The following is a 20,872-nucleotide window of genomic DNA, read 5'->3' as shown; positions in this document are numbered from 1 at the left end:
TCATTATATATGACTGGTGAGGCATTCTAGAACATTTATGTTCCATACATTCATGTTGTTTTGTATGCTGTGTACTTAATATAAGTATGCTCTCGTTTGTATGTTATGCATCTAGCATAAGCATGTTTCCAACTTTCCAGTCCTTAACGTCGGAAAAATAGTCGAGAGACGCGCCTCTCGTTCTGGAATGTCTAGAGGTGTTATCAAAATGGAACATTTTGCATCCATAGACAAAAATCCTAGAAGACTCATCTAGGAGACGGGATGATCGATGTCAAGAAGTCTACAAGTTACCAGCTAATATATATATATATATATATATATATATATATATATATATATATATATATATATCAGTTAAGCCTCTATCCTCAACCTTGCAATCTCCTGTTCTAGTGCAAGGACCGCATCGCCCATCAGGGCGCGCCTACCATGCAGTGATCGTGAAGAGCGAATATGGATACCGACACCCGCCTTAGGATCAGACGACTTCTTGCCGTAGATAAACGTGGTGTGGAGTTATCGGCACAACCTTGAAAAGAGCGTACTACGAAATTGATACAGAGACCGAAAAAAGTAGAGGTTAGGTCGCAGATTACAGAGGCAAGCGTGGAACCGCTCACTTTCTCGTAGTCGTCCTGAAAACAGCGTGGGAACCAATCTAGTTCCTACGAGTTATGTTAGAATGCAAACCCTTGTACTCACTCTGTTTTTCTCAGCAGCATATTCATTAGTTTTACTTAAATATACTGTGGAGGAGAGCTGATCAATCCTTGACATCTTCCACATGGACACGTTATAACTGATTTCGTAGGAAACAAAGCTGTCTCCTACGCCATCATCGAGCAATTAGGGAATTATGGGCGGAGCCACGCTCGTTTCCGAAATCTGCAACCCAAACTCTATTTTTCTCTAGGGTATCCGTATCACGTCAGCATCGAGATGCGCTATCTTTGAGAAAACATACTGAATCATATTCACGCCGAAATTCATTAAAAACCGTACATAGAGACAATTAGCCCAAGTTGCCGACCCCATCTGAATGTCCAACATGGTACGGCCGACGAGCCGTTCCAGCAGTACCTAAACTTCACCAATTCAGCAAACAATTCTGCTGATTACCCTGTGGACAAATGTAGTGCAATGATGAGAGGGAACTAGTACATCTGCGTGATCGGTGGTTCAAAACCGTGCCTTACATAATCTATGGAACCAAATTATTTGCATTGTTGGGCACTGTAGTATCCAGGCCTAAATTTGTGCAGAAATGATTGTTTTGATAGAAGGGCTAGAAAGCTTGCTCCTTCTCTGATACCTGATAAGAACAATTCTCAACGAAAGTTGGATGAGTTGGTCTCATTTACTAACTATGCTGCTGTCCCCCAGTCATATTCCTCCTGAAAAATCGGCGCCTTGTCCAAAAGAATCAAGAGAACGCTGTTCTCGATGTGGTCGATTGCGCCCAAAGAAGAAAAACAAAAAATCTGGTGAAAAGAAGCGTGCCGCTGATGAGGAAGTAGCTTCAACTAGATGTATTTCACGTTTGTGACATTTTTCTAGCATACTCTCCAGAGTAATGTGTATTTTTGACCACAGATGTCCATGAAATTCTGGCCGCTGAGCACGCTTCAACAGGGACTGGCTCGAAGCTACAAGGGTAGGTAGTAAATTAACACTTTAGTTACGTTTTTCTGCTGCTCTTCTGTAAAGCAACACTTCTGGATTAAAAGGGAGTAAACCGTAATCGAAATCAGTTTTTCATTTATGGAAGTGCCACTAACCCACTTCAGCCGCTAAACTGTTCCTAAACTTTGGTGTTGAACTCGAAGACTTCAATTATTTCGCGCAGCTCTATCACAGTTTTGGGGAAGAGCCGAAATAACGAGGAACAGCGCTGAGAGAATCTCATGGTAAAAACTAGGCTAAACAAATAAATATGAAAAAGCAATGGTTCTCGGCGTGTGTTTTGGCTTGTCGACAAACCTTGGTCTCTACTCCCGCTCTTGATAATTTTAACGACTTCTGAGAAATCTGAAAATGTAGTATGGCCAAAACCACATGAAGCACGGGACAATTGCGTATGTGGCTGCGCTCGAAGAGGCGCTGTGGAGAAAGTGGTTTGAGTCGTGGTGGGACCGCAAACTACAGCGAGGAATGGTGCTGGCAAGGGTCCCCCTAGATTCTAACCGTTACCTTTCACTGCATCACTTCGAATGCAGCCGCTTGCGCAACTGCACCGCGCATGACTGTAAATAATGCTACGGTCTTCAGGAACACGCATAAGTTGCTCGTTTAGTTGTTGGTTCCCTTTCTTTAAACCCTAAGGGTATATAAGTCTTCAAATTCAAGTATTATTATCAATACAAATTAAAGGCGTGGTTCTGTGTAGGTATTTCAAATATTGAGAAATGTTCCGTTTTTCTTTTTTTTTGGAGTCATATTGCCATTTTATGCGGTTGAAGCCACACGTATGTAACTTTTTTGGTGATTGCTTCTGTTGATTTTTTTCACACATATGCTTACTTTTTTTTAACTTTTTTTTGTATAAAGGTAATTGGTAAAAATAAACAAGATTCATTGCAGTCATAGTTAAAACGTGTGACTATTTCAAACCCATGAAACTACCATTTAAGCATGACGGATGGAGCTGCAACACACATCGGACAACTTGCAGCGTCTTGTTTATTTGTTCCCCTATTCAGTTGTTCGATCAAATGATGTCGATATATCTTTCATTATACTTTCCCGCGATCTCACTGATGTACAAATCCTTAGATCTTAAACGCTCTCTTGTTCCAACTTTTCAACATCAACGCACCAATCTTCCAAAGATCCCTATGGTAAATTCAGTACAATAAAAGCATTTTCGCGCGCAAAGGCGCAGACACAACGCACACGGACTAGGCGCGGTATTATATAACATCTTTCTTATAATAACAAGGTTATTTTGTCTATCTATGTCTGTTTATTTTATATGTGGGTGACTTAACTCCAGAGACCGGTAAGGCAGCTACAACAGAGTTAGATAGTTGTGCTGTTGCTCCTTTTCTTGCGCCTTACCGCTGCCGCTACACTCCCCTTCATGCATATTCTTTTGCACGCTTTCCTCATTAGGTTGGTAACGTCCTTCCCCCAGAAACTGGAAATTTGCGTGTAAACGGCCGATTAAATACTTGTTGTTTACGTGATCTGAAAAAACCAGAACTTGATCCTTATTAATACGATGATAACGCTCACGTCATTTCATGTTGGTACGTCATTCTACGTTTATTGCTAGGGGACAGGAGATAGAAACCTATACCTCGAGTAATGTTTCCAAATTGTAGCGATATCAAAGGAGTATGGATGTAAAATCAAGTTCTCTTTATTCCGCCAGATCATCGGCTACAAATATATTATGTTTATTAACTTCTCCACTGACAGCCTATCAAAATCACTCGATATTCGAATCTTTTCATTTCCCGCTGTGGATCTCCCGGAATAATCAGCTTGCAGGCTCCAGCTTGAGGGATACTCCTAGCACCGTGTCGAACACACTTGCGCCACGGCAAACAGTAATTCAAACACTCACGAGGTGCATCATGGTATCCAGTTCACCACATGAGATGTAGAGCATACACTAGAACAATTGGGAAGTACGAAAGATATTCAAATTCGAAAAGCGAAGAACATGCAATCGATTAGAGTAACCTTTCTAGTGCACGTAGCATGCATATGCGTATAAATGCGAGTGGATTGGGGGTGGCTACGTGGGCTAAATAACGAGGCAGATGTTGGTCAGCCCTCAACGTCAAGCTTCACTTTTTGAAGCGTGAAGGCAAGCTGCAGGCGGTGTCATCACGAAAAGCTCCTTCTCCTTGCACAATAGCAATCTTGAGAACGGTCTGGAAGTGTCCATGTGGCGCGCCGCTTCGTATCCAGAAGTCTAATGAGCATCGATAATTGCATCCTCGACTCCTGACTGCGTCATAATCGCCAAAGTAGCTTGGTTGCTCCTCTTGGGCTACGTCTTCTTGAAGCCCCGGCCATGACACTCTGTACGCCTATTTGCGTATTTCTGCCGCTGCGCCTGCCCAGTTTGAACACAGATCGAACAACAAAGAAAGGTGAATAATGACAGAATTTGATTAAACTTTGTATAAAGCAGAGTTGTTTAAGAAGTATGCATAAGTTGAATACTGTTCAGAAATGTTGATGGAAAAGTTTATTATCCTGTTTTGAATTGTTAGATTGAAGCCACCCATACATCTCCGGAAATGCAAGAGATGTTTCAAAAAATGTCCCACTGATCGATTTCATACTTATTCTTTTACTTTTCTCGCTTACCAGGCATTTCTTATTGCACATCCAAATAACCAGAATTGGCATCCAATCTCTGACGAGACACGAAGAATATAATAGATGATGCGAAGAATGCCTCGCAGGCACGCATTGGATCTAACCCTTATCTCGAAGACGCAGAGGTATTTGTTTGGCACCCACACATCTAATCAGTTAAGTTGATTTTATGTGAAAAAGATAGAAGTGAAGCGAGAAAACGCTTTAGAAAGTAGAAAAGAGTTCATAGAATTACAAAAAGTAGTATGGACTGATATGTCTACTTAGATCGTTGATCGAATTCATTTAAGCCTTGCAAGTTGCTGTGCATGTAGTTACTGAAGTTGAAAGTTGAAAACAGATAGGGAATGAAATGAGTGGAATAATGAGATATGTGAAAATATATGCATATTAGTGTTTGCCCGGGACCGCGTATACAATTGTTATTGTTACCTGTTCGTGGTGGCTATATGGTGCAAGCTTCCCAAACATGGCGAAAACGTGCTGTCGTCCAGCACGCTGCCTGAGTTTATACTCTTATAAGTCGAATGCCTAGAGAGAGCATAAAATATTTGGCTACAAACATCTGTTTCGGGACGTTGAACTGCTCGCAGTCGAGTGAACTCGAGGAAGCATCTCGGCACAGACTCCTGCGACACCTCACGCGCCGTTTGCTTTATTGCAGGTAACGCGGATCAGAGTACTTCTTGTCATCAGCACAAAAACTATACAAATACTGCAGCGATGCTGGTGACAAGAAAATAGGAGGGTGCGCGGTGAAAAACGACTACAATAAAATGGTGAAGGAATTTGACCCAACGTCGTGAGGAAGCGCCTTTGTACGAATGCTGGGTCGCAGAGGACACCGACTCTGGCTCGCAAGTGCTGCTGATCGCAATGCTCGTACACCTACGGAGACAGTTAAGGACTATCACAAATGCGCTTTTTATGATCAATTCAACACTTTAAGACCCAGCCAGCAGGCGGTTATCGTCGGCAGCGGAACTAATGCGAACGCGAAGATGTGTCCCGAAGAACAGTCCTGGAAAATGTTATTATCCCGCGAAGCGGAAGTCGGATAACGGCATTAGTCTGGCAGATCTTTGTGAGCAGATGAATCCCATCATTGTATCCACGTTAAAGAGGAATCATTGACCCTATCAGCTTACCTGGCAATGGGCAACCCCTTTAACAACAGTCCCCAACAACAGTCCGACGTGCTTGGAAAATGCCGGAAGATCAGCTCCAACGGAAAATGACAACTCTTAAAGTTCAGCTCGACTACGTTCTGACAAGAAACATTTTCTTGTCGGATATCCGAAAATCTAGAGCCAGCTCTTCTCAGCTTGATGGTGATGTTCCAGAAAAGGAGTAGTTGAGTTCAACATCAATCGAAGATCGGCTTGGCAGGACTGGAAGAGGAAGGATGCGGTAAGAAGTTCCACCAACGAGTGTCGATAAATATTGAAGCGCGGGCCAAAAAGACGCTTGAGGACGCCGACTCCCTTACCGGTTGTGTTCAGGATGCTGCAAAGAAGACGCTCCCAGTTTTGATGCCGAGAAAGAAGTTCGCCATTGCATCTGCAAAACCTGGATCCACATACAATGCTGGATTCTGGACGAGTTGTGTTATTTGGGTTACTCGCTAAGAAACGACGGCAGCTACGAGAGAGATATCCAGGAAAGATGTTCTAAGGGCGCTTCTGCATTCAACTCCTTAGAGAATTACCTGTGGTCTACCCCCCCCCCCCCCCTCGACAACGAAATCAAGCTGTCTACCTTTCCACAATTCGCCCTATCATGATGTGCGGATCGGAGACTGGGGCAACGCTGTCAATGGTGATGGAGAAGCTCGGCTGCATGAAAAGGAAGCTGTTTAGACGGATGCTTGGCAACTTTTGTTCAATGATGTCCGTATTCTTACTCTAAAGTAGTCGCAAAAAACCACCTTCGCTTTCTTGGCTCCATTATAAGGAGACCATCGGATCGGCTCGTTCAGGTTTTCCTGAAGATGGTGCTAGACCTAAACTGGAGAAGGCCATCCTTACGTAAAAGAAATTACTGGACGGAAGTGGTGAAGGAAGACTTCAAGAGACCTGGCATCGACAAGCAGTTCAGGCGAGATGTGAAGTTTCGCAGAATAATGAACAGGAACGTATGGATAGATTCTGAGCGAGCTCCAGCTGAAGGGTGAACAGGATGGGCCCAAACAGGTTCAAGGACAATCCACCTCAGCTAGGATGCGAATAACCGGCATTCACAAAATTCGCCCACCGTTCAAGTAAAAGTAAGCCAGTATTACTCCTGAAGCATGTTTTTGTTGTAGTCCTCATATGTGTGAAGTTTCTGATGTTGATATAGGTCTTGCATATCACTCTTATCACTCACCATATCACTCTTCGATAAGCCTCTGATGGAATATCATTTAATATGATAGAATGATCTTCTTCTTCCCTCCAATTTCCGATAATATGCGCTCAGTTGGTGCGGTGCAGCGTAGTGCAGTCGGTAGGAGATTCCGCTGTAGCTGCAGCATGATCGATCGGAGGTTCTTTTACCCACTACTGCCAACCAAGCCTTTCATTCAACCGGGATCGTAAATTGGTAGCACATTTGTCTGAGAGGATAAAAACACTGACTTGATACATCGGCCAGCTCCCGCAAGTCATTATATTTGCTAAATATGCGTTCATGTTAATGTGTTCCTCAAACGATTTTGAAATGAAGAAATTCCGGTTGCGCATCCCAAGCGACAAACATAAACTCCAGACACTTTATCCTTTAGTTCTTGTGCTGAGTTTTCCACATTCGTATATCAGTAATTGCTGCGTCAGTTCGCTTTTCGCTTTCACACCAACGCCGAACGGGAGGTGGTGTGCTCCCTTCTTTCCAACAAGTGATTTCATTATCTGTTGTAATGCAGCTGTGAACAGCTTCTGTTGTATATTATCGCCTTGTCGTACCAGCTTTCATCTGGGTACGGTGAGGTGGGGGGGGGGGATGAAAAAGATCATGGTCATGGTATGTATATCATGGTCATGTATCATGGTGGTTCATTAGCGGTAGCAACTGGCTATTGTGTTCACATGCAACGCGTCTACACCTCGATCGACAACACTGTCAGCATTGTCTTTTTGAACACTTTTGAACGAATCGTGGTGGTGCTTCGCCAATGAAGACGATCGAGATTTACACAGGAGTTGACGGACAGTGGAGGTTCAAGTAGAAAATCTTCATGATGATTTTTGTCACGCGAGGAGAAGAGGTGCGAATCTATCTTTGCTCAGAAAGACTGTTTGCGGAATATAATGTTCGCGGAGGTCTCATTTTCACCCTTAAGAAACGCCAGAAGCTATTCCTGAAGCCAGTAGTTATTTATTGAATTAACACTACTTTATTCTTCTAGGCTCATTACATTACAAACTTCTGTAAAGACCTATAGGTCCGATGGATCGACAAAAGAATCGTCGAGGAAAACTGGTAAGAAGAAATCAAACAGATCGAAATCCAAAAAATCGAAATCCAAGCGATCGAAATCCAAGAGAGCGGAATCCAAGAGATCGAAATCCAAAATGTCGAAATCCCAGAAATCGACGGCCAATAATTGTTCAGAACGAGAAAGATCAGGCGAAGCTACCGTCTCCAAGTACATGAAGAAACAGTACGTAATAAGTTTGTTGTTCTTTTAAATTTGCAAGGTAAACACTACAGATATAGATGAATCGCTTGCACAAGGTTGGTTGCCTCACGCCTCTCTAATAGGGATGCACGATCACCAAACAGGAAATAAATTGATTGAAATACGATATTTTAAAGCGTAGGTCAACGAATAAGTAGTGCAAAATTCTGAAGGTGTGAAAGTAAACCATCGCTTTGATGAAAAGGCCAGTCACATGATTTTTGATCTCTATCAGACGAAGTCGCTATCATTTCTCCTATCAAAAGGCTATTTTGTAGGGAACTTTTCTTGTGAATATTTTTTCTGCTTTCGAATTATTAACTTTGAACCCTAAGCATTCGGCTGTCGGCTATAGTGAGGCTCTGAAAGTTTCAAATTCTACTAATGAATAGTACTGCACTAATGCATATGGTTAAAAAATGAACACGATAAGGAATACCTACGGTAATCACTACGTTTATAATAAGCTGTGCGCTATATGTTATGTTCCAATGCTCATTTTTTGTGACTTTAAGGCATCACCCCACAAATCTGAGGCGCTACTGATTTCAGGAGGAGTATTCGTAAACGGGATCGTAGATTATGGAGAGGAGGGTGATTCCGTCCATTTCTTCCTAATTGGCGTAAAAAATGGCCCAGGAAGATACGGCTTCGAGCGTTCCAGCGCACTATTTTCTACGAGTTCGATTGGAGCGGGCCAGCCTTGTGCACGCGTAGCACCTTACGGGGCGTTTTTTATGGCAATTAGGAAGAAATGGTCGGAATAACCCCCTCTCCATAATCTACTATCCCGTATAAAAATACTCCACCTGAAATCCGTACCACCTCAGATTCGTGAGGTGATGCCTTTAAATGTAGCAAGATCCCGCAGATTGCACAGCGCGGTGTAGACGCGGTAAAATTTTTGATTCTTAGTAAGAAATAAAGTAGAATTTGGTAGACGATTTCTTTTGTTATTTTGGTAGAGTAAACATGCAGTCAACATGTTTTCGAAACGACATAAAATTTCGCACCTCAGGAAGTTTATTTTCTGTTTCGCCTTTGAACCGGTATTGCGTGAGACAAACAGTGATAAGCAAGCTTCACACCTCTGTTCCCTCTACAGAGATTAAGTCATTTATCCTTTCACTAGGACAAATCCAAAAGCGAACTGTTTTAATTGTGAACTCACGAAATGCCTTAGGACCGCCATAGCTTTGCTGGCAAAACAGACTGCAGCGCTGCCTCTTTTCCTTCCAAGACAAGACAACTACAGAGTTTAAACCAGACAAGTACAGTGCTAGCTTTCACCTGAAATGCATAAGTTCCCTTTTGTAGGAGAAGTTTCAAGTTTGTAGTTTTTCTTATACCTCCATTTGACTTTTCGAGACTTTCTTCTCGCGCAATTGTTGGGTTGCTTGTCAAATTCTCTCAACAACTTTTTCGTGCGCTTGTTTTAATCCAAAGGTAAAGATTCGTTTTTGTAAGCATTACAACCTTCACTTTCGTCACCACATTCGATTTTTTTGAATTAAAAACACGTGAAGCATAAATCTAACCTTATATGTAGCCATAGAAAATTAGAAGAACTCTTATTCTAAGCAGTAGTATGGAGTAGTATGGATAGAAAAACCTGTTCTGTATATTTTAGGACGACTGAACTACTTTTCTACTTTCAGCTTCCCTAATCGAATTCCCTAACAGTTTCTTTTTTTCTTTTCTAATATTTTTCCTTCCCTAATAATTGAATTGAGGGCAAAAATTGAGTAGCACAACATAGAAGCTCAGCACAGAACGAAATGTAGAACTAGAATACCTCTCTACTAGGTTTACAAACTCATTCACCAGTGCGAGTAGTATCTGCGCATTCATCTTGGTATAATATCGCCTAGATTGCAGACATTAGAGCAAATTTCACTTTAATAACTAATTTTGTTACTATTTTTACCGTACAATGACTAAGAATGCAGCAGCTTATATCCGCTTTAGCTTTTTACGAATCAGTCTTGATGACAGCAGCCATAGTTAGTCCGTATACATCAGCATATGTCTCTAAAAATTCTCGACAATGCTTTTTTTTGCAGCGGATACCGAAAATACACGATGTATCGAGACAAGCGCGGAAGATTCGTCAGGGTGCCACGTCGCAACTGATTTATTCTCACTGTGTGATAAAAAAAAATATCAGAATAATTTACCGGGAATGTTGCTCACCAGCTAACTGATTCTTTGGAATATGTCCAGATCCTTCGAACTAACTCCACATTCCAATCAGATCTTTGACTTTGTACCATAGTGAGGGTGAGCATGCATGAAGTCATTGTAACTAACGTATGATAAAAACTTGTTGCGGAATTTTGTTCTGTGCATTGTGCCTGTGGATGTTCGAGTTACAAATTTAATTTTTTTTCAGATTCCAAATTTTTCCAAAAATATATTTTTTAAACTTTTTTCTGTTCCTCTGTTTTCTTTCTGTTTTTTGTTTGGTTCTCACAATCTTTCATTACTACTACAATATTTATTTCACGGGCGGCGTAATCGATATGTATCTTAACGTCTGGTGCCGTCTTCAAAGAATATGCCACCGTCAATAGCGCAATATTTGGGGCAGATACCCTTCTCTCCGCCTTTACCAGATGTTCCAGGTGGCCCAACAGGTCCGGGTCCACCGTCAGGTCCAGGGGGACCATCAGGACCGTTTGGTCCTTTCGAGCCAGGTTGACCTGAAAGAAACTATTAAATTGTAAATAAAGAAGAACGTCAAAGATTCTTTACCAGGTGATCCGTCGGCTCCTGGTTGTCCGGGTGGACCCGCTGGACCCGATGGACCCTGATCTCCGGGTGATCCTGGTTCGCCTGGGACAAGATTGCCTGGTACTGCTGGAGCTCCTTGCTCTCCGGGTCCTCCTTGTTGCCCAGCTTCACCAGGTGCTCCTGGTGGTCCTTTTGGTCCTGGTTCTCCGGGAGCTCTAGAAATTTTAGTATTTTACTAACCACCGTGCTAAAGAGTTGAGAATGTCCAGTACTCCTCATTTTAGAAATATACGAAGAATCTTAAGACGGAGTAAAACTTTTGCCAAACTAGCCACTTTATCAAAACGAACTTCTTAATCTCAATTCGTACACAGTACAATCGAACCGTTTAGGCAATCAAATCCATACTTACCCATCAACTCCATTCCTTCCGGCCTGTCCAGGTGAGCCGGCGTCTCCTGGAAGTCCTTCCGCACCAGGTGCTCCAGGCGCACCTGGAGGGCATGGTTTGCATGGAGGTGGTGTCACGGCTTCACATACTGGTGCTCCAGGTTTACCAGGAGCTCCTGGCATTCCCGGTGCTCCGTTCTGTCCGTTTTTGCCGGGCTGTCCACCACGTCCAGGAGGACCAGGGGGACCTGGATTACAACAGGGCTCGCAAGCTTGAGCGGGCGCTCCCTCTCCTGCGTTGTAAGTGTTCTGACGAGTCACACGAGTGTGATTGGCCGGAGAATTTTTGAGCTGAGAAACTTCATGCCAGATTTCCTTGGCGTGGCTCTGAAAGTTCAAAGTTAATGACAGACATTCTCTTCATTAATTCCTCGTAATGACCGTACCCTACAGAATCCGATTTCAGAGTGCATTTGATCGCGTACGTGCATTACGTAGCTATAGATCATTGGCACAGTTATGCATACCTTAAATTAACAAACATAAGTCAGAATAATAAGAAAAAAAAAACGAAAACTTACAGAGAGTACTGCCAGAACAGAGAATGTGATTGCAAAAGAGGCGACTGCCTTGTAGGCACGTGTCCGACTTTCGAATTCCATGACGACGCGGAATCGAAGAGATTCGTCTGACATTTATAGCTGCGATCAAAGTAACTAGTTTCGTTAGATCGCGCCGAGATTCTCATAAAGTTGCGGAAATTCAGATCAGCGATAAGCTTCGGCTAGATTAAATGTTCAAACATATGTCAAAGTCTCTCACATACTTATGTGGTGGTTCCGGTTTTAATTGAGAAATGAGTGGAATGAAATTTCCCTTTCTGATTTAATCGCCCGATTATTCTACGGAATATTAGTAATTACATAGAGCTAACGTACTTCTATATGTTCATTATATGTACATATGTATATTATATGTGTACTGACATCCTTGGAAGATTCCTGGTAGGAAATCTCGTACTGTGGATCCGTTCTTGTCGTTCTTTTTTTTCAAATGACGGCACAATAATTCATAGAAGGAAATATCCATCTCGAATTGCTTTTTAAGGACAAAATTACTTTGTACGATAAAGTTTTTAGTGGTCCTACATCCAATGCCATTCGATGCGCACTTTAATCCTCCTTCTTCGTTATGATATGATTTAACATCATCAAAAAACCGAAGAATGACGACTTAACCGAGCAATAATGATAATAGCAATAGTAATAACAATATTAATAATAGTTTGAGATTAGTCTTGCATTTATTATTGATCTATCATTTAATAAAATAGAATCTTCCTTTTTTGTTTCCTATACGTTTGTAATTTACAAAACCATATTCTATTCCGAACTAGCTGCTATTTTTAATTCAATTTGATTCATTAACAGCGTCAACGAATAGACTAAATTTCTGTTAAATATTTTTCCTACATTTTCAATACGTGGTTGTCTTCTTGAAAAAGAATATGACGCAATTCCAAATGTTTCTTTCAATCGTGGAATTCTGCAGTAGTAAGGCGACTGAGAAAACTACTGTTGTTGGGAGAAGGCTTATATTTCATGCTAAATCCTAAGCAAATAAGATTAGGATAAGAACAGCTTGTTCGTAGGGTCCCAAGTTCTTAAGATTGACAAGAAATCTCTAGTTGTAAGCATCTCACGGAGATTAACAATACTAATAATTAAACATCTGTTTCACGTTAAAACTGTGCATCATTAGCTGACCATGCAAAGGTGAGAGGGTTCAAAGGGCTGGTCTAAAGGGTGCATCTGTGACTAAGTTGGCTGCTCTTCCGTTGATCTCAAGTGTGTTGAAGCCAGGTGAAGAATCACTGATTAACAAACAAAGTACGTTTATCCCCGGACTCTTTATCCCCACGAATTCAAACGCACAACTCGCAGATGATTGAATTCAGTCGCCAAAGTCGAATTTTCAGATCATGAGTCAGCGCTTTGTACTTATTCCGTGTCCAAGAATAAAGTGGATAAAGGATAAAGTGTTAATCAATCGGCGTTAATTAACGGGATACGTTCACTTCAATTCAGAATAGTTCGAGGTTTTACGAACGTGTGGCTGGCCTATACAATGACTTGCGGTGGCCAGCCAATGGGTCAAATCAGTGTTTTTATCCTCCCAGACAAGTCTGATACCAATTTATCGACCCCGGAGGGATGAAAGGTTAAGTGAGCACTACGGTGGATTCGAATCTCTTATCTGATCGATCGTGCAGGCAGCAGCAACCTCTGACCGCTACACTACACCCTCCCTTGTCCAAGAAAATTCTTGAAGACATTTCTCAGGACTTTTCTCCCTCAATGCAGAGGTTCAGAAGTAGTTGGCAACTATAACAACAAGAATGTGAAACACCGTCTAGAAAAGCAGGAGTCAGTGGCATCAGCCGAAGTCTCAGTGTGAACAACAGAGCAATACTCAACACCCACAATATAGATTAAATGAAACCTCTTGAAGAGGATTTTATTACTCAACAGAATCGATGGATAACGAACACTAATAAATTATAAATTAATTAGCAAAATGAAGGATAGGTTGAGCTTAAACGAACAGAGCACAGAGATACGTACCATTTCAAAAATTCGATGATGGAACACCAGTGAACGCCCAGTCGGGGACAGAAAAAATAGAATAAAGGAACCGAGAAAAGTTCAGAACCTAACTTAAAAAACTAATTTAATAAAGCAAATGGAGAATGTAAAAAACATTTCCTAAACAATTCTTATCCAAAACTTGTAAGGAAATGGAAAAATACGTTAAAATACCGTACGTTAAAAATTTTGGCGATTCATTTCTATCGTTCTTTCCTGTATCTTACAATTCTCAAAATGACGGCTACTGCAAGACTCTAGTTGTTAAAAATTTTGTGGGAACTGAGGCAATGTTTGGTAAAGCGCTGTTCGCAAGGCTGATCCGGAAGATTTTATTACGGAGCCATAGTTATACGATAAAAACCCGATTACGAATATAACTTTTTTTTTCCTGATTTTCCTTATTTTCTTCTTACGACGCTTCTATTTTACCATAAAAAATAAACCGTCTAGCCGATAAATCAAGTCAGTATTTTTATCCTGACAGACAAGTGTTTGGCCAATTTTCCGAGCCGGGACGGATTAAGGGACCGAGCGCACCCGCCCATAAATAACCTCGTGACTGAGATTGCTTAAATAGCTTTTATTAGCGGAAACTGTGCTAATCTAATGCTTCTTACTGTAGGTTCTTTAATAATAATTTTGAACATGATGTCAATTGTGAAGGTATCATTTTGTGGGTGAACCTCAAACAAGGTTGCAATAATTTATATTAATCTAACTTTTAGATATTCTATAACTTAGCTACAACCGCTACGTACAAAATTACATGAAATTCTCTATTTATATGTCAGGAAAAAATGAGAAAAATAAGGTTCTGCTGATCAGCGAGGTCTACAGAACAGATCTCTGCATGAATTGCACGATAGTCCTTTAATAGGCACGTACACATGATTAGAGAAAGAAATAAATTGGCCTTCTTCTATCATGTCCCTATATCGAATCCCTTCTGATGTGGAAGATACCAAATCTGATGTTAATGAGGGACGAGATGCTACGAGGAGTAGAAACACGCCACAATGACGACCTAAAAAGGGAATGTGTGGAAGATTCGTGGAAACGACGAGGACGACGTACCTGCTTCCATGCATCTTGCAGTGGGGATGATTGTTATGAGGTTTTCAGCTTGAGCAGGATGCCATTGTCGGCCAAACACGTCCTCCACGCACAAATCCGTATTATTTGAACAATAGTACGAGCCAATCGAGCCCAATGAAGTAGTGTCGCTTGTAGAAGGAGCATACGTGTACTCCATTCCAGAGGAGCAGATACACGAACATAAAAACAACTTTTGTGATCCAAGAAAATGTTCGTACGAACAAATCTGAAGAGTTCAACTAACTGTTTTTTGGTCCGAGCTGACCGTAAGTTGGTAGACTTTGGGCATTGTATGGGACAAAGAATGTGACCTGAAAAAAATGCGTTGTGTATCTTCTTATGCACTTTATCCAACGTGCGCCTATATACAACTATTATTTTCCTCAACTACAATTATGTCAAGCAACACACACAATAAAGTGATATAGTGAAATAGTTAATACAGCAGGAAAAATCGTTCACTGTCAGTAAATGTCCATTGTCTTGGAAAGTTTAGTTCCTTGGCGGCATTAAAATAGTCCAGATCCTCCTTTTCTCTTAAGCTGCCTATCCCATTTTCTTAACCTCACATTCCAGATGTTTTAATTTTATTACATAGCTGGGATTTTTCTCCCTGAATCACCGCTAGCAGCCGGCCCCTGAATGCTGGTTTGCACGATGTCTTCCATTGCAGCGCGCCACCATTGCACGCGTAGCGTCCCTTACAGCCTATCAGGGCAAAGCCAATTGATTTTCGACGAATCGCAGGGCAGAGGCGGCGCAAAGGGTGGAGCGTTGCAATAGATGGCGTCGAACAAAGCAGCATTCTGGAGGCGGCTGTTTGCAGTGACGCAGGGAGAGATGAGCGGAACCACTCCCGTCTCCATAATCTACGACCCCGTGTACGGATATTCCATCTGAAATCCGCACCACGTCAGATTCGTGGTATGCTGCCGTTAATTATGGAAATAGCAAATTTGGAAAAGGAGGAACCGCTGCACGAAGACTGCCGCAGAAAAGAGCAGTGATAAAGGTTGAACTGGTAGACATGAAGTTACTGTTATACTATACTTATAGTTTATAATGAAGTAAAGATTGTGATGTTGTAATATTGAATTATGAGAAACAAAAAACTTTCCGAGAGATCAGAACAATCGAGGATAAAAGAAATGAAGAAGGAAGAAACGTTTTGAACTAAGTTAAAGTAAAATACATATAACGAAATCCACATATCTAGGTTGATGAGAGATGGCGTGTCCTTTACTTCTTAAAACTGTACGAAATGTAGCGAGCATTATAAGAATTTAATTTCACTGGAATAAGAGTAATTCGAAAATGGCAACTACACAGATTGTGATGTTGTCATCTAACTATGACAGATACGATCCACATGCGTTTGAGAAGGAACGACATAACCAGAAAATCAGTGTTTTTTTAATCAATACTAATTTGCAAGAAGAACTTTAGTGTGTCTATTCATTGCGTCTACGCAAATAGTTTCATTCGTGAGCGTGTCACCCAAAAATTTCGGAAAGTTAATCTCTGGGAGCAACATGTCGGAAGATCTCTGGAATAGTGAGAACAAAAAATCCATTAGTTTGCTTCTTTGGTGTGATTGCAGAAAACACTAACTTTAACCTTAACGTATCCTTCTGGAGAAACAAACGAGCAAGCGCTTATGCCCAGCAAAAGCAACAGGTTCAAAAATACGAGTAGAACTACTCTGCAAGACTCACTTCCTCCTCTACAGGACTTGGGCAAACGTTCCGTGTGTTCTGACTCTGTTCTCCAGGCCCATTATTGTTTGTGTGCTGTACCTGCGTCTGCTGTTCCCCTGTCTGTTGTTGATTATTCGTTTGACTTCCATGCGTGTCGTAGTATGCTATCTAAAAAAAATCTTCAAGACTTCAAAAAAGCGCACTTGCCACCTTATTTTCTATTCATTGAAATCAAAACCCCCTAACATCGTCAGTTCCTTCTCCCTGTCCTTGAGGAGCTTCAGGATAATAATAGTAGTAGTCATCACTGTTCTGCTTCTTCTTCCCTTTTATACGATCCTTGTTTCTATCGCTTTGCTGTCGTTGTTGTGGCTGTTGAGACTGCTCTCTTTGTTGAGGAACAGAGGAATCACCCTGATCTAATTTCAAGAAACATACTAGACATGTCCGTCAGATTCCAAAAGGACTTACCAAGAGGGCTTGTGCTTTGTGGGTTGACTTGTGCAGGCGCCGAATTTTGTGAGAGAGGTGAGGGTTGTGGCAAGAGGTTTGATTGCGGTATCAACTGCATACTTACTACCGGATTTGAAAATGAAGGTGAATTGATAACTGGCTGTACTTGTACAGCATTAGGAAAAATTGGTTGTGCATTTGCCACACCGAAAGGAGGTGGTTGGAATAAAGTTATTGGCTGGGGAGCCACAGCCTGCTGTGGTAGTAGAACAGGTTGAGGTGCTACAACCTGAGCAGCTGGATTCAAATAAGAGGCATAAGAGCCATATGAAGTTCCAGTAGAAGGTGTAATAGAAATACAAGCAGACGAAAGTTGACCCAGTACGGTAGCTGTTAAAAGAAGTGACAACATCATGTCACCTAACGATAATAGCTGTGGGCAGCTTTATATGTGCGAGCGGAAAAAGTCCGGTTAGCCTAGCCGATTCCCCGAGAAAACTTCGTAATTAAGCATAGGATTTGGGTCGCCCTCTAATGCACTGCAGGGACCTAATAAGCATTTTATAACCCTGTACCCAATAGTTAGAATTTATGAACTTGGAAGTTAAGGGCACGAAATGAGTGAGGAGGTTTTTCATGGCTAAACAATTGAACTTCTACCTCTATTTTCTCCCCTTCACTGCCTTTTTCTGTTATTGATTAGGCTAGCGTTAATACAGCAGTTTAAGTCTGATGAGTGAAAAATTCCAATAACTGAGCTGCATCATATTCGCGCTAGCAACCAGGGGAGTAGCTAAACCCATAAACATTGAGATCTTTTCCGGATATCGAATACTGGCGTAATCGCGGAGAGCGTAGCGAAACCGCGAAAACCCGCACTTTCAACAGAGTTCTCCAGAGATCACTTTGCATGCTAACGTTGCTTTTCAAAGAAAAGGGATTGCAATATGGAAAGCTTATTAATCGGTGAACATACCTTTTGAATCCCCATACACAAACGCAGAAAAGAATACGAACGAAGATCAAAATCTTTCATTAGAGAAGCACTTGCTAAAATGGCTAAAAGCTTATATTAAGTAATTAAACTAATTCTAAGTCTTAACATCAACTAAACATTGGTGTAAATACCGATCCTTCAACCTCCGGACTTTCTAAATCTTTATGGTGCTCGCTTTCCTTAAAGGCAGCATACCACGAATCGGACGTGGTTAGAGAATCCGCTGGAAAATCTAGAGATGAGGTTGTGAATTGGGGGTTCCGGGGCGGTTTCGCTCATCTCTTCCTAATCCTCGAAAAAAAACGCCGTGGGAATCGCTTTTGTTCCTACGAGGTACGTTAGAACGCTTCTCTACCTGTACTTGTTCCGGTCCCCTCAGCAGCACATTCATTGGTTTTCCTTCAACAAGTTGGTGAGTAGGCCCACTTAATCCTCGACCGCTCGCACGTGGATGCGGCACGTCCAGAAGAGTGGAACGTAGCAACTGAAATCGTTCAAAAAAAAAAACGTCGTCTTCCACGCCGCCTTTTTCACCAAGATAAGGGAGAAATGGGCGTAGTCACCCGGATCCCGCAATCCACAACTCATCTTTAGCTTTTACCGCTGATTCCCTCACCACGTCAGATTTGCGGTACATTGCCTCTAAGTGGTGGGGAGAAGTTTCAATTATGGAGCACTTTTATTAAATTTCCAATCACAGAATCACAACTGTCGTTCAAGTTGAAGTGGTTTATCTCTCCTTCAGAACTGCTGCACCTTTTACAATACTCTCTCTTTCAAAATATTATATCATTGTATTAAAATTTTAAAATATCAACGGTTTTGTTCTTCTCTAATTCGACCTACGCACCTAATTCTCCTCTCTTTTTTTTGTCCTTTTATGAGATTAATTAGTATTTAGAAATATTTCATAGATTTTAGAAAAGAATAGGATAGAAAATAATTAGAAAAAATATTTTAATTCCAATATTTCAACAACAACAATAACAACAAAATTTCAATATATTGAATTGACAGACAACCGAGAACGGTCGCAGGACCTTTGGAGGAGGAGGAGGAGAAGAAGAAGAAGAAGAAATGAGTCAAAGGAGGATCGTATTAAAAAGGGTCGCGTCCCATGACTACGGGTGACCCTGACAATGGACTTACTTTTCGAGGTCTTAAAACTGACCAATAGAGAACCTCAAGAAATATCACCTATCATGAATATACGTGGCTGCAGAGATCCTCTCTTCATCCCAAATACCCTAAAATCCCATAGATAAGAGCGGTCCATAGATAAGAGCGGTTTGTGCTAGAAAATGAAAATTGACGTTTGTATACGTTTTTTTTTGGCGTTGTGTGCTCATGATTATCGCAATAATAGCCTACAACTCTACCTTTATTCTTACTGTTTTCTATACTCTTTCTATCCTGTATCACCTGCTATGAAACGTCGTAAATCGATACAGCAGCTTTCAAGCTAGACGCCGTCAATTATCGTGATTTGCATGGAACCTTGGCAGCGGCTAGTCATTTTGAAGTCACTGAAGCAATGATAAGAAAGTGGGTTGTTGATCGACAAAATCTTCAAGAGATGCCAGCAACGAAGAGAGCCCGACGATACAAAAAACCAAGCGTTGAAGAAGTTGAAGATGCCATCTACAACTGGGTTGTCAAAAACGAGAAAAAAATAGAGCTGTCACGGTGAAAGAAATAAGGACCAAAGCAAAGGAATTAGCAGAAGAGCATGGTCACCAAAATTTTAAAGCATCTGCGCATTGGTGCATCCTGTTTATGACGCGAAAAAAGCATCAACAAACCGTTTAAAGACCACTTGAAAGCTGGCTGGGAAAAATGGATGAGAGATGAAGCTAAAGCAACTTACACAAAAAGTGGAATAAGGGAAGGATGAGCTACGAAGAAGCTGCATTTTAGTTAGATTCCAATCCATTTCATCTGATGTTATTCAACATAGCTTTGAAAAAGCATTGTGTGATTTGGAAAATCTCAAAAACGATTTTGCCATGATGAATATAAACGATGATGACGAAGTAGAAATTGGAAAAGTTTAGTGTTATGTTTAGGTATGTTGAAGTCCTTGTTGTTTAATATACAAATAAAATTTTAAAAATATTTTTTCAAAATCATTTTTTACCGGTAAATTAAACCGCTCTTATCTTTGGAATTTTACTGATCGAATGGGCTCTTCAAGTTCTATCCAGAGATCAAATTCCGGCATTTCTAGGGAGATTCCCGCAGAAATTCCGTTAAAATCGCTATTTTTCTATATGAATTGTTTATTAAGTGGGCGGGGTTTAGAGTTGAGGGGGTGAGCTTCTTCTAAACTTCTTCTCCGATTTTTATTTATCCATCCATCAAGTTAGAGGGGTGACTGCATTCAATTTCAATTTCATTCCAATTCATTTTTCACCGGTAAATTAAACCGCTCTTATCTATGGGATTTTAGGGTATTTAGATCCGCTGGCAACGATAAATAGATCAGATTCGTTTACGCTCTGTATAACCTAAGCTGTATCGTTTCTACATCTAATTCGAAGAGAAATCTCTCTTCAAATTGTTTATAGGAGAAATTTCTTCCGGACAAGTGATTATTCATCTAGTTACATGTAATACAGAAGATTAATTGGAACTATTAGAAGCTTGTCTTAAAAACAAGATAGAGGCTAAAGTTAAAAAGGTGGATCATAGAAGTTACAGAACGAAGTGAAAAACAAAGAAAGAATACCACCTTTTATGATTCAAGGTAATTTTAAGCGTTTTAAATCTTAAGAACAAGATTCTTGTCTGGTAATTGAATGGAGCTCGGGACACATGAATGCTATACAATGAATGGGCAAAGAAAGCATAATTACAGTGTGTA

At 41.1% G+C, this 20,872-nt stretch overlaps 3 protein-coding genes across 6 annotated transcripts; 1 reads left to right on the top strand and 2 right to left on the bottom strand.

Annotated features, from left to right (window-relative positions):
- Positions 1-1,369: 1,369 nt before the first annotated feature.
- RB195_000762 (uncharacterized protein) lies at positions 1,370-10,129 on the top strand (the record flags this gene model as incomplete). 2 transcript variants are annotated; one of them, XM_013441284.2, is made up of 4 exons in its annotated part: positions 1,370-1,532; positions 1,597-1,657; positions 7,760-7,978; positions 10,060-10,129. In XM_013441284.2, 4 exons carry the CDS (start codon positions 1,370-1,372, stop codon positions 10,127-10,129), a joined length of 513 nt encoding a protein of 170 aa, XP_013296738.2. The 2 variants fall into 2 exon arrangements, with proteins under 2 accessions (XP_013296738.2, XP_064053147.1); XM_064197266.1 differs by having other exon boundaries at positions 7,724-7,978.
- Positions 10,130-10,525: 396 nt separating this feature from the next.
- RB195_000761 (uncharacterized protein) lies at positions 10,526-11,814 on the bottom strand (the record flags this gene model as incomplete). The annotated part of the gene is made up of 5 exons (XM_013441285.2): positions 10,526-10,698; positions 10,751-10,944; positions 11,142-11,506; positions 11,566-11,646; positions 11,701-11,814. 5 exons carry the CDS (start codon positions 11,812-11,814, stop codon positions 10,526-10,528), a joined length of 927 nt encoding a protein of 308 aa, XP_013296739.2.
- A 2,774-nt stretch (positions 11,815-14,588) lies between these two features.
- RB195_000760 (uncharacterized protein) lies at positions 14,589-17,427 on the bottom strand (the record flags this gene model as incomplete). Of its 3 annotated transcripts, XM_064197264.1 has the most annotated exons (6): positions 14,589-14,791; positions 14,842-14,889; positions 15,107-15,173; positions 16,578-16,727; positions 16,806-16,978; positions 17,031-17,427. In XM_064197264.1, the coding sequence occupies 6 exons, from the start codon at positions 17,425-17,427 to the stop codon at positions 14,589-14,591; spliced, it is 1,038 nt and encodes a 345-aa protein (XP_064053145.1). The 3 variants fall into 3 exon arrangements, with proteins under 3 accessions (XP_064053145.1, XP_064053146.1, XP_013296740.2); XM_013441286.2 differs by lacking the exons at positions 14,589-14,791; positions 14,842-14,889 and having other exon boundaries at positions 15,102-15,173; XM_064197265.1 differs by lacking the exons at positions 15,107-15,173; positions 16,578-16,727; positions 16,806-16,978; positions 17,031-17,427 and having other exon boundaries at positions 14,842-15,019.
- Between the last annotated feature and the right edge of the window lie 3,445 nt (positions 17,428-20,872).

The sequence above is a fragment of the Necator americanus genome, chromosome IV, assembly GCF_031761385.1.
Source record: "Necator americanus strain Aroian chromosome IV, whole genome shotgun sequence".
Classification (NCBI taxonomy): Eukaryota; Metazoa; Nematoda; class Chromadorea; order Rhabditida; family Ancylostomatidae; genus Necator; species Necator americanus.
The sequence above is the reverse complement of the archived record's forward strand: the minus strand, read 5'-3'. Positions and strand labels throughout refer to the sequence as shown.